Source organism: Schistocerca gregaria, chromosome 4 (assembly GCF_023897955.1).
Source record: "Schistocerca gregaria isolate iqSchGreg1 chromosome 4, iqSchGreg1.2, whole genome shotgun sequence".
In the NCBI taxonomy this organism is placed as follows: Eukaryota; Metazoa; Arthropoda; class Insecta; order Orthoptera; family Acrididae; genus Schistocerca; species Schistocerca gregaria.
Window position 1 is genome coordinate 737,587,187 of NC_064923.1, and position 19,337 is coordinate 737,606,523.

Consider the following 19,337-nt stretch of genomic DNA (forward strand, 5'->3'; position numbering starts at 1 on the left):
TGGTGTATTCATCTCTTGGTCTCCCTCTACGATTTTTACCCTTCACGCTGCCCTCCAATGCTAAATTGGTGATCCCTTGATGCCTCAGATCATGTCCTACCAATCGATCCCTTCTTCTAGTCAAGTTGTGCCATAAACTTCTCTTCTTCCCAATCCTATTCAATACCTCCTCATTAGTTATGAGATCTACCCATCTAATCTTCAGCATTCTTCCGTAGCACCACATTTCGAAAGCTTCTATTCTCTTCTTGTCCAAATTATTTCACTTCCATACAAATACTTTCAGAAATGACTTCCTGACACCCAAATCAATACTCGATGTTAACAAATTTCTCTTCTTCAGAAACGCTTTCCTTCCCATTGCCAGTGTACATTTTATATCCTTCTTACTTCGACCATCATCAGCTACTTTTGCTCCCCAAATAGCAAAACTCCTTTACTACTCATTTCCTAATATAAAACCCTCAGCATCTCCCGACTTATTCGACTACATTCCATTATCCACGTTTTGCTTTTGTTGATGTTCATCTCATATCCCCGTTTCAAGACGCTATCCATTCCGTTCAACTGCTCTTCCACGTCCTTTGCTGTCTCTGACAGAATTACAATGCCATCGGAGAACCTCAAGGTTTTTATTTCTTCTCCATGGATTTAATACCTACTCCGAATTTTCTTTTGTTTCCTTCACTGCTTGCTCAATATACAGATTGAATAACACCGGGGAGAGGCTACAACCCTGTCTCACTCCCTTCCCAACCACTGCTTTCCTTTCATGCCCTTGAACTTTTATAACTGCCATTTGGTTTCTGTACAAATTGTAAATAGCCTTTCGTTCCCTGTATTTTACCCCTGCCACCTTCAGAATCTGAAAAAGAGTATTCCAGTCAACATTGTCAAAAGCTTTCTCTAAGTCTACAAATGCTAGAAATGTAGGTTTGCCCTTCCTTAATCTAGCTTCTAAGATAAGTCGTAGGGTCAGTATTGCCTCACGTGTTCCAACATTTCTACGGAATCCAAACTGATCTTCCCCGAGGTCTGCTTCTACAAGTTATTCCATTCGTCTGTAAAGAATTTGCGATAGTATTTTGCAGCTGTGACTTATTAAACTCATAGTTCGGTAATTTTCACATCTGTCAACACCTGCTTTCTGTGGGATTGGAATTATTATATTCTTCTTGAAGTCTGAGGGTATTTCACCTGTCTCATACATCTTGCTCACCAGATGGTAGAGTTTTGTCAGAACTGGCTCTCCCAAGGCTGTCAGTAGTTCTAGTGGAATGTTAGCTACTCCCGGGGCCTTGTTTCCACTCAGGTCTTGCAGTGCTCTGTCAAACTCTTCACGCAGTATCATATCTCCCATTTCGTCTTCATCTACATCCTTTTCCATTTCCACAATATTGTCCTCAAATACATCGCCCTTGTATAGACCCTCTATATACTCCTTCCACCTTTCTGCTTTCCCTTCTTTGCTTATAACTGGGTTTCCATCTGAGCTCTTGATATAGGGGCATGTGCATTGATTATTGTGTAGATTTTGTTTGTGCTTTTGAATATAAGACTTGAGACTCTTTCTGATTGGGAGTCAACGTCAACTATTGAGTTCAAGATTTTTTTGTTGATTATAAAGGCTGTTCCAAGACGTGGTACATTTTTCATTACTGTTGGTCCCACTTTCCCTTTTGTATATCCTCAAACCATCGGAATCGAATGTATCTGTACCCGTGTATCGTGTTACTTGAATGCCTGGTATGAGTACGTTGTGGTTCTTTAGCACATTTGTTAGATGTTTTAGTTTTCCGGTTTTCAACAATGAGTTTGCAATGAAAGTTGCTATGTACGTTGATTGCCTATGTTGAAATTTGGATGAGATTCCAAAACACTCCGACTTGTCTTTGAGCAAAGTTGCAGACTGCCCAGCATCCGAATGTCTGCTGACCTACTGGCGTACGGTGGATCGTCCTGGGGTACAATACTTTACATCACACACTTCCATGATTGATGAAAGTTATTGAAACTGTTCGTTTAATATGGGTAAAATTAATATATTAAATTTAGTTACAATTAATATGTTTATAACTCAAATGGCTATAGGCCACAATATTGTAGCACAGTGGTGAAATTTTGCACGAGCTGGCCCTGATTAATCTACATTGTCTGTCCACGTTGTATGAGGATATTGCCCCGCTCTTCTAGTTTCTTAGAATTAGGAAAGATCTTCGTTGGACCTCCAACTATCAACTCTCATGGATAGTTGCCCAACCGCCCTTAATTTCATTTCCGTTACGATCGTAATCATATCTTCTTCTTCTGCCTGTCCATTGCCAAATTTGTTTATTTTATTTTCCCGTCTACTAATTCCTAGCATACACGTTTCTAATTTCTGCTGGAAAGCTCTTAGGGTTTAATTTGTTTCCGCATTTAAATCCCTTTGCCTCGAAACAAAAATCCCAAAGTGTTAATACTCTATGGTTATACACACTACTCACAAAAAAAGAAAAAAAATACCCAGAAGAGATGGTTTGCTGTCAGTTCTACTTCATACATGCAGACACTGTCGGTGGGTAGGTAAACGATTACAGCTGGAATGTTCTGTGATAGGTGAGACTGCCAACAGCTGGCAATGTGTACTTCTTACGAGGTCCAGAGAGGCATATGAAGGGTGCGAACACAGTCAGCTGCTGAGTCATCATTGTGACGGACACGAAGTTGCTGCATACGCATATGAGACAGCGTTATCAGCTCCAGACAGTGTCTGAAAGGCACCATATATCATGTTTCCATTTGGCCAGCTGATGGAATCATACAGTATCCGTATTTGTGGGGCATGTGGGTGTGATAGATGGAGGTCTCATTCTTCAAATTGTTTTGGGGACAGAAAGTGGTATTATCCTGGCGTCAAGATGTTTGGATCCATCAGGTAGGACTTGAGGTCTCTGCCAGTACAGGGTAAGGGAACTCTAACGGCGTAATGCTACGTCACGGAGGTCCTGCGTCCTCCCGTGCCCCAGTTTTCGACAGGACAGTGCTCATCCACACGCCTCTATGAACTGTGTGCCAGCCCCTTCGGCCGAACGTCAGCTCCAGTATCTGGGTCATCGAGGTCCAGCTGCGACAGTTGTCGGCCTGCTTGTCTCAGGTGTGCAAGGGGCCAGGCTCCACAATGGTACACTGGCTCATACTGCCAAGTTATTTGTAAATTTGACTAGAGTTTGGAATCGTACACATGACGTCACATACCATCTTAATATGTGAACTTCTGGGCCCTTCACTTTTGTTTTCTAGCAGTCGCTTTCTTTTTCTGGCAAATCACAAGTTCTGAAGACTATCTAGTCCACCTAAAGGACGCCACTATGGTTTTACTTCCTTTTCTATCCATCCAATAGTAATCGTGAACAATTTATTTGTTAACTTGTACAATTGTCCTTTGTAGATGTGTTTATTCTACATTTTCTTTATTTTTCCTTATTTTTTATTTATTTATTTAACGTGATCTGATTAGGGCCATCAGGCCCTCTCCCAGGGTTTCACACATGCAGTACCTTTTTTACGTTATATTCACCTAAGACAGTTTTAATATGACAAATTGCATTAAAATGATTTGAGTGTCCATAGTGAAAATGTGAGTAATTTATACTGACGATGAACTAATAGAGTTAATATTGACAGTACTTGTAGTACTGCTGCTTCTGCCACTAATTATGCCAATAGTAATAACAGTATTAATGATGACCATAATAACAGACATAAAAAGAATTTATAGGCGTGCAAAATAGGTGTTTTATGATGTAGCGAATTCTGGGAGAAGGAAATATGAGGAGACTGCACCAGCTAAGAATACTGGAAAACGAGGTAGATCTGGTTGAAAAGAAGGATGTACATCGGTAATGAGTCCACACAGGGAGAATGGTAATCATTATTGTTAATTTAGTAGATATGACATGAAGTGTCTTCTGGAGTTGGAGATGTTACTCAGTTCTCTAATATAATGCGTTAGGTTATTGCAGAGTCGGGGTCCCGCTACTGCGAACTGATAGGTGATCATTTTTGGCCTGCCTCTGAACTTGCTCTGTTTCAGTTCTGCTACTCTCCGTTCAGGTATGTCTCTACTGTAAAGAGTCATCTGAAAAATGATGGTTCAGACATGTTGTTGTTGTTGTTGTTGTTGTCTTCAGTCCTGAGACTGGTTTGATGCAGCTCTCCATGCTACTCTATCCTGTGCAAGCTGCTTCATCTCCCAGTACCTACTGCAACCTACATCCTTCTGAATCTGCTTAGTGTACTCATCTCTCGGTCTCCCTCTACGATTTTTACCCTCCACGCTGCCCTCCAATGCTAAATTTGTGATCCCTTGATGCCTCAAAACATGTCCTAGAGAAATATAAAAGGACCCTATATGAAATGTGATATCACAGTACTCTATTACATTATCTTATCTGAGCAATGCTATTATTGTCACTAAATCCCAATTTGAATTTCAGAAAAGTTGCTCAATAGACAGTGCCATTTACACCTTCATCTGCCGAATTTTACAACCTTTAAATAATGAAATAGCGCCAATAGTTTCCTGCAACACTTAGAAGGAATTCTATTTTATGAATCACAATCCCTTCTAGATAAACTGATATTTTATAGCATTAACGGTATTTACAACCAACAGATAATGTCATATCTAATGAAAGCAATCCAGGACATTCTGTTTAATAATTCAGCTAACGTTGACAGGGAAATTCTTCTGACTGGATACAAATCACGTATGGTGTTCCATAAGGAGCAACTTGGGCCCACTATTGTTTCTCATCTATGTAAACGAACTTTCCTCGAATAGACAACAAGCAGTATTGGTTCTTTTTGCAGATGACACTGGTGTTATAATTACTCCAACCAGACACACAGGAATGGACGAAATGGTACATAGTGTTCTTAAATGTGTTGCTGAGTGATCTGCAAATTCTTTCACTTTCATGTTCAGTTCAGCACATCTAGATGTAGTACACCAACGACAGATGTAACATATAGTGAGGAAATAGTAATATGGCGGAGCTTCAAAAATTTTATATCCCCACACTACTGTGAATTTAAACTAAAAAACACTCATTTTTGAAGTCCCAAGACGCCTCAGAGGAGTCACATTTGCACTTTTAATTATTGCAAATCTTGGGGAGAGAAAAATCAGTAAGACAACATATTTTCTACATCTACGTGATTACTCTGTAATTCAGAATGAAGAGCTTGGCAGAGGGTTCATCGAACCACCTCCAAGCTTTTTCTCTTCCGTTCCACTCTCGAATGGCGCACCAGAAAGCGAGCACCTAAATCTTTGTGTGTAAACTCTAATTTCTCTTATTTTACTGTGATGAATCTCAATTCACGTATCATGTCTGCGGCGTTCTCTCCCTTACTTCGCGATAATTTTGCGTATTTTCAGTGCGTTATGTACGAAATAATGGTCTGGGATACCTCATTCTTAATAAACAAGATGATCACCGAAGAGCAGCTCAAATTATTTTTAGAGCACATTTTGACTGATGAATATTTTAGAGAGATCCGCTTAAGGAGTTAGATATTTTGACTAAAGCTTCACAGTGTATTTATTTCTCTTACAAAGTCTGTTGTGAATAATTTACAGCAGGGTAAAAAGGAACACTGATGTAGATAATTACAATACTAAAAGATTATCTTTAAGACAAAAATAGGTGCATAATGCTACCAACAAAACTTTTCATCACTTATCCCATGATGTGAAATATCTGACAGACAGAAAAGTTAAATTTGAAAAAGAACCTAAAAAGGTTTTTCAATGATACTGCATCCATTCCATATCTTTGCGATCTGTAGAGCTGGTGGGTAGGAATTATTAATTCACATCTGTATTAAACAAAAGAAACCTTGTAAATCATCATTACGTAGCCATATTTACATATGAATAAGTAATATGATTGGAAAATTATATCTTCAACGTAATTATGATTTATCACACAATGATCCATTAAATTGACTAACATGGAAAATGAACAGTGAGTATGTTAACTAAACATCAGCGAACTTCATCTAACACTGCTGTCTTCTCAAAAAAGGATGGCTGTATACTATTTTGACGAACTCTAATAAATGCTCCAAGAATGATGTACATATTGTCCAGAATTCAAACGTAAGTTGAAATAAAATGTTGAATCAGTGATACAACACGGTACAAATCAAATACACGTATAAATAAAGCTTTTATTTTGTAAGTAAATTATTTCCTACAAAAAAGAATGGAGTGTGTGCAACCGCTCTCTGTCAGAGCTGTGGGTGTGTTTAGAGCTTCCCTGATGATTCCCGTTCACAGTATTACCGGACATAGGCACCAGTAACTTGTGTTGTCTGCCTCACCGAAACTGGCTAAAATGTTGCCCACTCCCATCTAAAGTGGTTTGAAACCGTTCAGTTCTTTAAGTTTACTTTCTCTGACAGAAATTACACACATGTTGTATCCATTCTTCGATACATTTCCTGATGTAGCAAAGAAGGTGTCGAATACGATTTTGTAAGATTCATAGCATTCATCCAAAGACTTTGCAAGCTATTTGAAACTACAAAATAATTCCTTCATTCTTTCACATCTTCACATGGTTGTGTAAACGTGTCGGATTAATAATATAATATTCCATTTCAAACCCGTCATAACATAATGTTCTGCTTCCCAGGCCCAGCGTTTTGCAGAAGATCATCAGTGGACTCGCTGGGAAAGTGGTGACAAACGAGCAACTGGATCAGGTGAGATTACATGTCTTATATTAAAGAAGAGAAGGACTAAATGATATTTAGAGCTGAAAAACATTAAAATAGTTAGAGAAAGTTCAGATGGATAAGGTGGCCAAAAGCGGGGACTGAGATCAGCTGTGGACATTTATTTGGAAGTAACCATCCCGCCTCGTATTTCACATGTTTTAGATGGAGGCGTGGAACCCATTCCAGTTAACAGACAAAACATACACAGTGAAGTCATAGTCTCAACAACCAGAACAGATATGATCATGTAACTGTGACAGCCAATAAGTAGGAGTCCAACTGGGATGTAAAGCAAATAAAGTCCATGTACTTATTGTATGGTACACGGTCGGAACGGATCGGAGGGACGCCAGTACACGCCAGGCCACAAGGCATGCAATATCTCCACACGACATTTTATGTTAGTGTTCAAATCTCTACTTGGCCATTCCAATTTAGGTATTCTACAGTACAGAAAAAGGCGAGGATATCGAACATCCCCCCGAGTCCGATATTAAGCTCTATCCTAATGACGTTGTCACTCACAGGGAATAAAGCTTTTCATGTGTGAGGTGCTTTCCAAGCTCCATTGGACTCTATTGTGTACCTTGCTGGAGTGGCATTCCTAGAAAGTGGATGGTATGAATCCACCTATCAGTTTAATAAGTCGCTGCTGCAAGATATGGACACGAATTATTTACAGTGGAATGGAAAAGCTTCTAGAAGATGACCTCAAGGAATATAAGCTTCAGCTGGAGAGAAATATTATTTTAATTTTCTGGCACTTGGCTTATCGTATCTCACCTCGAGGACTAATGTAGGAATGCACAGAGCCATACTGACTATGGATTCTCTTGAAAGATACAATCACGAAAAGGACATCTATGTTTTGTGGTGTATGGAGATTTACAGAAATCTTTCGGCGATGATGACTAGAATATACTCTTTGAAATTCTGACAGTGACAGGGAAATATATAAGGATTAAAAAATTATCTACAACTTGTACACAAACCAGTTATAAGGGTCGAATGACATAAGAGGGAATCATTAGTCGAGAATGCACTGAGGAAGCAGAAAAAGAAACCAAGAAGAAATTTGATAACAGAAGTACAGTCTGGGAAAAGAAATAAAGATTTTGTGTTTGCAGATGAAGTTGTAATCCTGTCAGAGAATACAGTTGACTTGAAAACAGATTGTACTTCGAACATCAACAAAGTAAAACAAAAGTCAATGGAGTGCAATCGGATTAAATCAGGTCTTGCAGAGGAAACAATAGAAAGAAATGAGACTCTGAAAGTAGTAGTCGAGTTTTGCTATTTGTGCACCAACGTAACTGACGATGGCTCATGTGGGTAGCAATAGCAAGAATATTCTGTCTGAAAAACACACACACATCGAATATAAGTTTCTGAAGGTACTTGTCGAGACAGCAGCCTTGTACAGAATTGAAAGTTGGACAATAAATAGTGCAGCCAAAAAGAACGCTTTGGAAATGTGGTGCTACCAGAGAATGTTGAAAATAAGATGGATGTCTCGAATAATTAGAGAGGAGGTACTGCACGGAATTGGGACAAGAGAAATCTACGACAAACTGGATTCGATGAAGGGACCGGCTAGCAGGACACATCCTGATGGGTCAAGGAATCGTCGGTTTGGTAGTGGAGTGAAGGGTGGTGGATTAAAAGTTATACAGACAGACAGAGCAGGTTCATGTGGATGAGAGAATGATTAATTGAGTACGAAGAAGTTTTGCACAATATACACTTAGATTAATGTGGGGAGCTGCACGAAACCAGTGTTCGGACCGCAGCAAGGAAATGGAAATACAGAGAATTAGTTAGCTCGGCCTTTGAAATTTAATAGAAATGTAAAGAAAACAAATGTGTCTCCTTTGGGGCTGGATTAGAATTATGATGTATGACATAATTTTGATATATGTGTACACCTACTCCGAAACAAAGAGGAATGATTGCCTCACAATGCACTGTATAACCGAAAATCTCCAGACCTCCCTGTCTTTCGTGTTCCAGCTGAGATCCCTGTCCAGTGTGCCAGACCTGCAGGCAGTGAACGCCAGCATCCAGAGTGCCATCAGCAAGGCGGAGCAGCAGGTGGCCTGGGCTGAGGCCCACGTGCCAGAGGTGGGCGCCTGGCTCGACAGCGCAGTCAGCAGCGGGTCGCCGGCAGCCTTCTCCACGACCCTGCGCCTCCTGCTGGTTGCCGTCGGGAGCATCGTGCTAGCTCTGCTCAACTAGGCGCCGTCACTGGAGAAGCACGATTTTAAGTTTGGAGTAGGGGGTAGAGTAGTCGCCCAGTGGTGGAAACCCTCAGGTGTTTATATGTTTCGCAACAAAAAATTCTTATTGAAAGACTATATCCCTTTAAAGTTTGTAACAATTAGTAGAACAAAGGAGAACAAAAATGCGTTAAGGAAACACAAAAGTTAGCATTTAGTGTTCAGTTTCTTTTCTTTTTTGGCCCTTTACAGACGAACATAGGATCACACTTAACCCACTATGACAGTTCTACACTAACACTCCTTCAGCTCTCCAGTTTTTGATTTCCTCTTTTCCTTCCGTCATTCGTAGGAACAGTTTCATTCAGGAAACTTTCTCACATATTGACTTCATTTCCACATCTTGCTGTGTCTCCAATTTCTCGATTACTTATACAATTATATCAACATGCCCATGTACTCCAGTAAGTCTGTCGGGGTTTATCTTTTAAGTTTTAATGTATACCATTTTTCTTTTTTTGTCTATTAGGACTCATAGAAGTGCACAGAAATTTATCTGGATTCGGGGAGGGGCATAAAATTCTTAAGTAAACTAAAATCTACATTGTGACGACCAAACAAACACAGGCTATACAGCAATTGCTAAAGTCCTTGTATTGCCTCAGTGCAGGAAACCACGGAGTGGTACAATTGGTACAGTTGGCTGAACACGTGATTGACCAGAATCGCGGGAAATCACTTCCGGAAGTATATGAGAATTTTGTAATGAGTAAATACTCTGTATTCCAGATTGCAAGATAGGAGGAGGGAGGAGCAAGTACCCCCTTGTTGTTTCCCATTTCAGACACCTGTGCTAGCACTCTTTCTTAGGGAGTGCTTGCAGACTATCAGTCTCCTTTCCGTAATCCTATCTGTAATTTTTTCCCACTTGTTTGTGTTTATCTGTGTTACTTCTTGATTTGGACTCTGCTACTCATCATCTATTTCCTTTTCTTTTCTTTTATTTTTCATCATGTTTGCGATGTAAATTAACACATCCAGCGCAGCTACTTACTATTTGGAGAAAACAAGTTTCTTTTCATTTTTTTTAGATTATCTATGACACAACCACACGAGCATTTTAGGATGCCATAACTGATTCCGGCCAGCCAGTGGCCGTCTTCAGACTACAGACACACAACAGCGAGCTCTTTCTGTTCTCATATTTGTAAGCACTAATTTTGCTCCATATCTAAATAAATTATGGGAAAAGATAGTGAAAATGTACATTTCCCTGGAAACACCCAACAAAACCCTTTATGGATCAGAAAAATACAGAAACTAACAATACAGTACCTCCAAGCAGTGCACACAAATCTCTGCTAGACCATAAACTAAAGTTTGTAAATTTATATATGTGTAAAATAATTGTATACTGCTGAGGTAACTGTTGAAAGCAGTGGTTTGAAAAAGTCTTTGGCAAATATTCAACAATGGTGTCCATGTTTGTCAAACATCTAAGCATCTTAGAAATTTAAATTATAGTCTTCTCTGGCTTCTTTCTCTAGATTTAAGCATGTTCCGTTTAAATTCTTGTTCATAATAAAAATTACGCAGAAATAAGTTGGTTAGTGTGTACTATTAATTATAAAGCACTATGTGATTTTGATGTTAATTTGGACTTACAAATATCTGTATTGCTTCCAGAAAAGAAGTCCATTAAAGTATTACAAACTGAGAGTGGAAATTTAAGCATTAATTCTCTCCTCCCACGCTCCAACATTAAGTTTTACTGAGTTCTTAGTTTTTAGTACTAAAATTCACAAAACATGTTCACTAACACTGCGTTTTACAAAGTCGCTTATGTCATGAGATTTATTATCTGGGCGATGTTAACATGTATATGAGTTATTTAAATAACTACAAACGAAAAATTAGGTTCAGTTCTTGTGAAAAGTGTTTTGGAACTACGAAATGAGAGTTGTTTGTGATTTACGTTCAAGTATCGATTAGTAACGATAGAACCAGAACAAAGATGTTTTTGTATTCGCGGAACAAAGATGTTTTTGTATTCGATAAAATTGAAATTAATGACAGTTTAATATATTGTGTTTTAAAATGATTAAATAAATGAAACAAGAACGATACAAAATTTATATGAGCCTGTAAATTTGGCTGCATGGCACCTAAGGTCTACTCTTCATGTCATACTTATCCTAACGTCAAATACTGGTAAGTTTCAGAAAGCATCTCGCAGTTCAGTGCTGCATGATTTCCCATGAGGGGTCCTACATATTAAGACTTGTCATTATATTAACAGGCTTTTTTCCATCTTGTTACTAAGTGATAGAAGAACGCAAGCATCCAAACTTCATGAAATTCAAGGAGCAGGAAAACAAAGGTAATGGAATTAGAAACAAACGTGAGGGAACAAGGATTTAATGGAAATGATTAAAGTATCATTACCTTCAGTCCATACACTGGTTTTATCCTGCTCCCCAAGGTAAGCCATCTTGTTCAAGCCCCTCTATATCTGCATAGCTAATGCAATCCCCTCTACCATATTCAGCGTTCAAGGATACCTTCACTGTCAATGTATCTAATACATGATTGCTCAGAGTATTTCCTAATAAACAGTTCCCTCAAGTTACATTACACCATAAAGTTCTTTTCTCCGTGATTTGATGTGTTATTTCTTCATTAGTTGCCTGACCTACCCATAGAATCTTCAGCATCCAGCAGTATTATGACTTTTCACAAGTTCCAATTCTCTTCTCTTCACAATGTTGAGAGAGATCTGTCAGATACTTCTCATTTCTTTATGCTTTTCTAAACTGTCCATTGGATTTTTCCACTTCCTAAGTGTTTATTAATATCACTAACCACACAGAAAGAAGTGTACCATTGTCTTCTTTATTTTTACATGTTTATGATCTGCTAATTCCTTCCAAACCTAACTAACGCGAAATCCCAGTCTGGCAACAGACGACAAAAACATAGATCTATAAAAGCAACATAGGATGACGCTGCTTGCCCTTTGAACGAGACATCCGTGCGATGAGGTTCAAAATTAGTTAATATTGATTCGCACCAGTAATCTCAATGTGAATATAACACAAACAGTTTCAGCCACTCTCACAATTAACTCCTTTGAATAAAATTTAGATATGCAATGGTCGACTTCGGTTTACTTGGAAAATTTTAGAAAAGAGTGGTTCACCTGTAAAGGAAAGTGGATATAGGAAGTTGCCGCCAACATACACTACGAATAAAGACCAAGAAGATAAGATTAGATAAATTAGGGCTGTTACGGAGGCTTGCAGACAGTCGTTTATCCATCGCTCCATTTGCGGGTGGAACAGGAAAGGTATTCCACTTAGGTAGTCCGTGCAGCACTGCCCGACATAGTGCTGCAAGGGTGTAATGCCTAGCATTTCTTTCTAGTAAACCTGGGTTCAAGGCCTGGCTCTGACACAAATTTTAATTCATTTCTTTAGATTCCATCATTATCGTAGATAAAAATGAGACTCAAATGTCTGGAGTAAAATTTAATTATGAGATCTATAGGAAATAAAATGACTAATAGTGGTTCAGGGTACCCTCCGGCACCCACTGTACGATGGCTTCTGGGGTATCTTATGTGGATGAAGAAGTAGCTGTGCGATTTGATGCTCCTCTTAACAGATCGAGGAACGATCAAGTTAGATCTTTTTGAAATAACAGATATTCGTTCATATGAGGTGAAGTCAGGCTGGCAGAGACTCACATGCAAGTTGTGCACCCTCTCCACCAATGTGAAAATGTGCAAATGCGTCCGCACTGTCTGAGCAACATACTGTGGGAAGTTGGCTGCTTGCTGATTAAGTAGTAAGTTACGCCCCCTGCAAACGTATTGACTCCAAAGTCATTAAGCGAAACCGATTCTAAAAAGATTCAGGATGATAGGGAAAATATGTGGCGTGGATGTTTCTGGCACTTGCGTGAAAAAATTTCCCCTCTTCCGATAGGTAAAACAAATAAGCACAGGCCCCTGTTGGATGACGCGAGTTTTCGGCGGAATTGTTTTTGTCGAGACGCGGAGTTACGGAAACGTTCGGTTTCAGAGATGAACGCGGAGGGCGTTCTGTCCGGAGGAAGGCAGGGAAAACGTTCGGGCCTGAGGAGCATGTGGAAGGCAGCAGATTCATGAACCCGGAACCAGTGGGGAGCTGTCGCTCTCTGTTACGAGGTCTGAGGTGTCAGCCAGAGTGGTGAGCTAGGATCTAAATGAGATTGGCGTCGTAAGTAGTTTAGGATCCTTGCAATTCAGGCAGAATCCTTCTACTGCCGAAGTCACGAGCGTTAACTTTTAATTTCAAGTCTTTCGAGATTTATGATTCATCAGTTGTTACAGTGGGTCATGAGTTACCATTGACTTACTGGTTAACTTGTGGCGCATGTCCAGCACCGTGAGTAACTCAGTTACTTCCACCACATTGCTTAAAGTCGGATCAGTCGCGCTCTCTGGAAGTAACCCCTCTTTTACTCTGTATTTTCCTGTACCGGTGGCTACACCGTACGAGTGTCACTTGTTTACTACTTCATGCATTTCTTGATATTTTTAAACGAAGGCGACAGCGATGTTCGGTTGTGTGTGTGTGTGTGTGTGTGTGTGTGTGTGTGTGTGTGTGTGTGTTTGTGTGTGTGTGTGTGCAGATCTTGGAAATATCAATGTGCAATAGTCGAATTTCTCTTGCTACATTTCGGTAATTCCTTAACCTTCATGTCGCTTGAATATACTGTAGATTAACCAAAGTCTTGAGCTGTACTTTTCTCACAAAAATTCTGTAGTCCCTACCTTCTTTTGATCAGACAGCTTCCACTCAGTCTACAGGGCATTAGGTTATACATTTATATTCGTATTAAGCTCAGCCAGCGCACCTAACGATGGCAACATGTCTGATCGCCGAAATATTGTACCCGTTGGACACGGTGAACCGGCAGTATACCAATGGACTGTTCGAGCAACAATTACGCGTGGAGAAACTGAAGAATCACATCACCGCGCGACCGCTACGGTCGTAGGTTCGAATCCTGCCTCGGGCATGGACGTATGTGATGTCCTTAGGTTAATTAGGTTTAAGTAACTCTAAGTTCTAGGGGACTGATGACCTCAGAAGTTAAGTCCCATAGTGCTCAGAGCCATTTTTGAATCACATCATATACCTTTACGGGGAGGAGATGTATCGCAGCATGAAGAAACTCGACAAGCTGCGCCACCGAAGATGCCGTTTGCTGAGTGCTCTTGCATTCCTGAAGAGATGTTGTACCGAGCAGATTGTGCGGAAATTTGCTAAGATCACACATCACATCGATTATGCAGCAGCCAAGAGAATTAAGAGACGGGCCAGCCTTGCCTTGGTACGTGAGAGGGTGCACCTTACTCGCCACAACCTTGAATACAACTCCCAGGAACTATTTAAACTTCATCGTAATATGGCCAATCAGTTTAACTAGTGGATCTGGGACTGGGTTAATTGCCGACTCTGCACATAAGCCCGATTGTCAGCAACATTAGGGCACCTACTTACTTGCTGGCAAAATATATGGCTGAATTACTTAGCCCCTATGTAGGTAAATGCCCTCACCATACCCGTAATTCCGTGGATTTCGTGAAACGTCTCGACAACTTCAGACTGAAAGACAATGAATGATATCCTAGTGAGCTTCGACGTGGATTCTCTATTCACCAGGGTGCCTCTACAAGGGTCAGTCGAGCGTATTGGGCAGAAATTTGACACTTTAGGCGTGTCTTGACCTCAAATTATTTTCTGTTTAATGGGGAATACTTTGAGCAAACGGACTGAGTCGCAATGGGCAGCCCACTCTCGCCGGTGGTCGCGAATTTGTACATGGAATACTTCGAGGAGGAAGCCTTGGCGACATCCAATTGGAAACCTACTTGTTTATTCCATTATGTCCATAACACGTTCGTCATCTGGCCCCATGGTAGGGACAAGCTCCTGGATTTCCTTACACACCTAAACTCGGTACATCCAAACATCAAATTACCTATGGAGACTGAAGCAGAAGGAAGATTACCATTCATGCTGAAATGTGAAGTTCCCAACATATTTATGAGGGAGGGGTGGGAAGGGAGGGTTAGGTTGGTGGAGGTGGCCCAATTGACCTATCTTCGCTCCAAAATTCAAACTTCCGGCCAAAATACGCCATCTTGGATTACGTAACGGCCGCCATTTTGGATGACGTGATCGCCGCCATCTTTGATACATCTAGCAGCAATGCAGAGTGTGCCAGAATATAGGTTGTACTAGTACTCCCAGGATCTGGTATTTTGGAAATTACATTTGGTCCTGAATAGAGTAATTGCCACTTCTGATTCTGTTTGCCGTATTTTGTCGATTTAGAGTGCGTCTGTAAGAGGACCCGTTGCCCTTTAAAAAACTGTGTAACACGTTTCATTTTCTTGTTATAAATTTTCCATTTATACTCGGCCATGTTTTATAATGTAACTATGGCTTCTTGGATTTTCTCTTGTAGTGTCATTTCTGTAGTGGGTGCCTTTGGTATGTGCAACTCTCACTTATTCATTTGTTTTGTCCGGAACATCAGAATATTAAGTGTGAAATTTCTTGAAGAACTTGGAAAGGTTATTGACCACTTGCATGAAAGGTGTTATATATTCTACCCATAGAGTGTGTTTGTGAGGTGTGTTGGTTCTAATAAATCGATTAAATTCTTCAACGACTCGTTCTATAAGGCTTGCTTCTGGGTGAAAAAGGCTTACTAATACATTCCTGACCATTAAAATGATAAATGGGTATTCATTGGACAAATATATTATACTAGAACCGACATGTGATTACATTTTCACGCAATTTGGGTGCATAGTACCTGAGAAATCCGTACCTAGAATAACCACATCTGGTCATAATAACGGCCTTGATACGCGTGGGCATTGAGTCAAACAGAGCTTGGATAGTGTGTACAGGTACAGATGCCCATGCAGCTTCAACACGATACCACAGTTGATCAAGAGTAGTGACTGGCGTATTGTGATAAGCCAGTTGCTCGGCCATCATTGACCACACGTTTTCAATTGGTGAGAGATCTGGAGAATGTGCTGGCCAGGGCAGCAGTCGAACATTTTCTGTATCCAGAAAGGCCTGTACAGGACCTGCAACATGCGGTCATGCATTACCCTGCTGAAATGTAGCGTTTCGCAGGGATCGAATGAAGGGTACAGCCACGGGGCGTAACCCATCTGAAATGTAACGTCCACTGTTCAAAGTGCCGTCAATGTGGACAAGTGGTGACCGAGACATGTAATCAGTGGCACCCCATACCATCACCCTGGGTGATACGTCAGTATGGCGACGACGAATAATGCTTCCATAGCTGATAGTCTATGCTGCTGCAAACGTCGCCGAACTGTTCGTGCAGACGGTTGTCGTCTTACAAACGTCCCCATCTGTTGACTCAGGGATCGAGACGTGGCTGCACGATCCGTTACAGCCATGCGGATAAGATGCCTGTCATCTCGACTGCTAGTGATACGAGGCCGTTGGGATCCAGCACGGCGTTCCGTATTACCTTCCTGAGCCCACCGATTACATATTCTGCTAACAGTCATTGGATCTCGATCAAAGTGAGCAGCAATGTCGCGATATGAGAAACCGCGATCGCGGTAGGCTACAATCTGACCTTTATCAATGTCGAAAACGTGATGGTACGCATTTCTCCTCCTTACACGAGACATGACAACAACGTTCCACCAGGCATCGCCAGTCAACTGCTGTTTGTGTGTGATAAATAGGTTGGAAAATTTCCTCGTGTCAGCACGTTGTAGGTGTCGCAACCGGTGCCAACCTTGCGTTAATGCTTTGAAATGCTAATCATTTGCATATCACAGCATCTTCTTCCTGTCGGTTAAATTTCGCGTCTGTGGCACGTCATCTTCGTGGTGTAGTAATTTTAATGGCCAGTAGTTTATTTGCAGATTCTTCCCCTTACTTGCAAAGGGGTGTAAGATTGTTGAGACCACTGCCAATGCAATATACGTTCCAGTGACAGCTCAGAAATTGGATTATGTGTACCAGAATAACCAACTTGTTGACTTTCGTGGCAAGGAGATCATTGCACGATTACATCTAAGGCGGGATGGGCATACAGTACAAAACAAGTGCACGCAATCCACAGCGTGTCACTTCGCTACTGAACAGCATAGTCTTAACATTTTCAAACTGTGAGTTTCTTAATTCAGTGGCTTGAAACCTCGCAAACACGTCATCCCTCAATATTCCAGTCCAGTAGTGTATGATGAGAGTTATACCTAAGGAATGCTTCTCTCATAAACCTTATGCTTCAACCACATTTAACAAGAACGATGAAATTAGGACTGTCATCCAGCACCAAGATGCACTCGTGCTTCCATGCAAGAGTTTCATACATCTAGAGGGGTCATTCGACAAAACCGGTGGCAACGATACAGTGTTCGTTTCGTTGTGATGTGGCACAGGTCTATTCCATTTCCTTCCCCAAAAGGCAACGCGAGAGACTAGCAGGCAAATCCCAAGTGATCTGTACACGGACTAAGACGGCAACATTCTCACCAACTTGTATGCCGTGCCAGCGACACGGGTTCATGTCTGATCACCGAAATTAGGCAGCGTTGGGCGTGGTTAGTACTCGGGTGGGTGACGAACTAGGAAGTCCGCGTGCTGTTGGTTTCTTCAGTTTTGCCTTTTTTTTGGTGCTGCTGTGCCGTAATGGTACGGTCCAGCACGCTGACCCCCTCTTGTTCTCGGTACGCTAAAGCGCGAACATGCGGCCACAGTCAAATGAAAGGGTCCGTTGTGTGTTTGTCGATGTGGCCTCTCCCAGTCGTTTCTAGTGCCTGTCCTCTACATATACGCCCATTTGCTTTCGCGTCAGCCGAGCAAAGTCGAGACAAGTCGACACATGGGGACACACGATGCTGTGAATCGTAATCCGCACTAGCCTATGAGGGGCGAAGGGAAAGCATTCGTACCGTTGAAAACACCTTCCTGAGCAAAGGAAACAACGGCCGTGCGATGTCTGTGTTTCGAACCCGGAGCAGCTACTTAGGAAGCAACCAAGCTGACCGACACACCACCACCGCTTTCTGCTACGCGCTGCTTGCGCCGTGATGTGTCGCCTTCCCTCCTGGCGCCAGAGGCCGAAGGCTATAGCGCTGTAGGCGCTCAACGCCGAGTGCAAGGCCAGCACCACTCAGCCCGTTTTGCTGGTGCTGCTAGGGCGAGATACTGTAACTAGGTGCGGAACTGACTATCTCTGATAAATCGGCCCTTTAATGCACATCAGGGCGGAGACGAAATTTCTAATATGAAGTACTCACTAACGATCCAAAGACGTTTCAGTATGTATGCGTCGGTACCGCCGGGGCAGTGCCTAAGTTCTGTAAAGTGAAGGTCGACAGTTAGAGCCATTTCATTGGCTTCCCACGAGTGCGTAATGCACAGCGTGGCTGTTGCTAGGAAACGGTTTTTCCGCAGTTCGTTAATATCTAGTTTTCTTTGCATCAAAGTGAAAACGTTCCTGTTACTAAATACAGATTGTCACCCAGGTCATTTATATAGATCAGGAACAGCAGAGGTCCAAGGATGCTTCCCTAGGGAACACTTGATATCACTTCAGTTTTACTCGATGATTTGCAGTCTATTACTACGAACTCTTACTCGATGATTTGCCGTCTATTACTACGAACTGCGACCTCCCTAACAGGAAGACACGAATCCAGTCACACAACTGAGACGATACCCCATAGGCCTGCAGCTTGAAGTTGCTTGTGAGGAACAGTGTCAAAAGCTTCCCAGAAATCTAGAAATACGGAATCAACTTGAGATCCCCTGTCGATAGCTGCCATTACTTCGTGCGAATAAAGAGCTAGCTGCGTTGCACAAGAATGATGTTTTCTGAAACCATTCTGATTACGTATCAGTAGATCGTCCCCTTCGAGGTGATTCATAATGTTTGAATACAGTATGTGCTCCAAAACCCTACTGCAAAGCTACGTCAATAATGTAGGTTTGTAGTTTGATGGATTACTCCTACTACCCTTCTTAAACACCGGTGCACGGTTGTATTTGATTGCAGACCAATATTTCAATTCTGTCCCATGGTCTGCCCTTAGATTTGCTTCATCAGATAATGATAAGGTGGCACAGGCGCGGTGGAGCTGATCCGTGAGCAGCAGACGCGGCTGGTGCGCATGCGTCACGATCTAGGGGCAGAGGATGCAGACGGTGACGAGGCCCTGCTGCTGGGGCTGGACCAGCTGGTGACAGCTGCAGTCGCCACCACCGGCACTCCAGCCAGCAGCACGACACC

The 19,337-nt window shown here is 41.6% G+C and overlaps 1 protein-coding gene across 1 annotated transcript in view; it reads left to right on the top strand.

Annotated features, from left to right (window-relative positions):
* Positions 1-10,713, top strand: part of LOC126266850 (aminopeptidase N-like) — a 191,788-nt gene extending 181,075 nt beyond the window's left edge. Inside the window, exons 15-16 of the mRNA XM_049971451.1 lie at positions 6,687-6,756; positions 8,782-10,713. Coding sequence (XP_049827408.1) covers positions 6,687-6,756; positions 8,782-9,006 — 295 coding nt within the window. The 3' untranslated portion in view covers positions 9,007-10,713. The remainder of the gene's footprint in view (positions 1-6,686; positions 6,757-8,781) is intronic.
* The last annotated feature ends 8,624 nt before the right edge of the window (positions 10,714-19,337 follow it).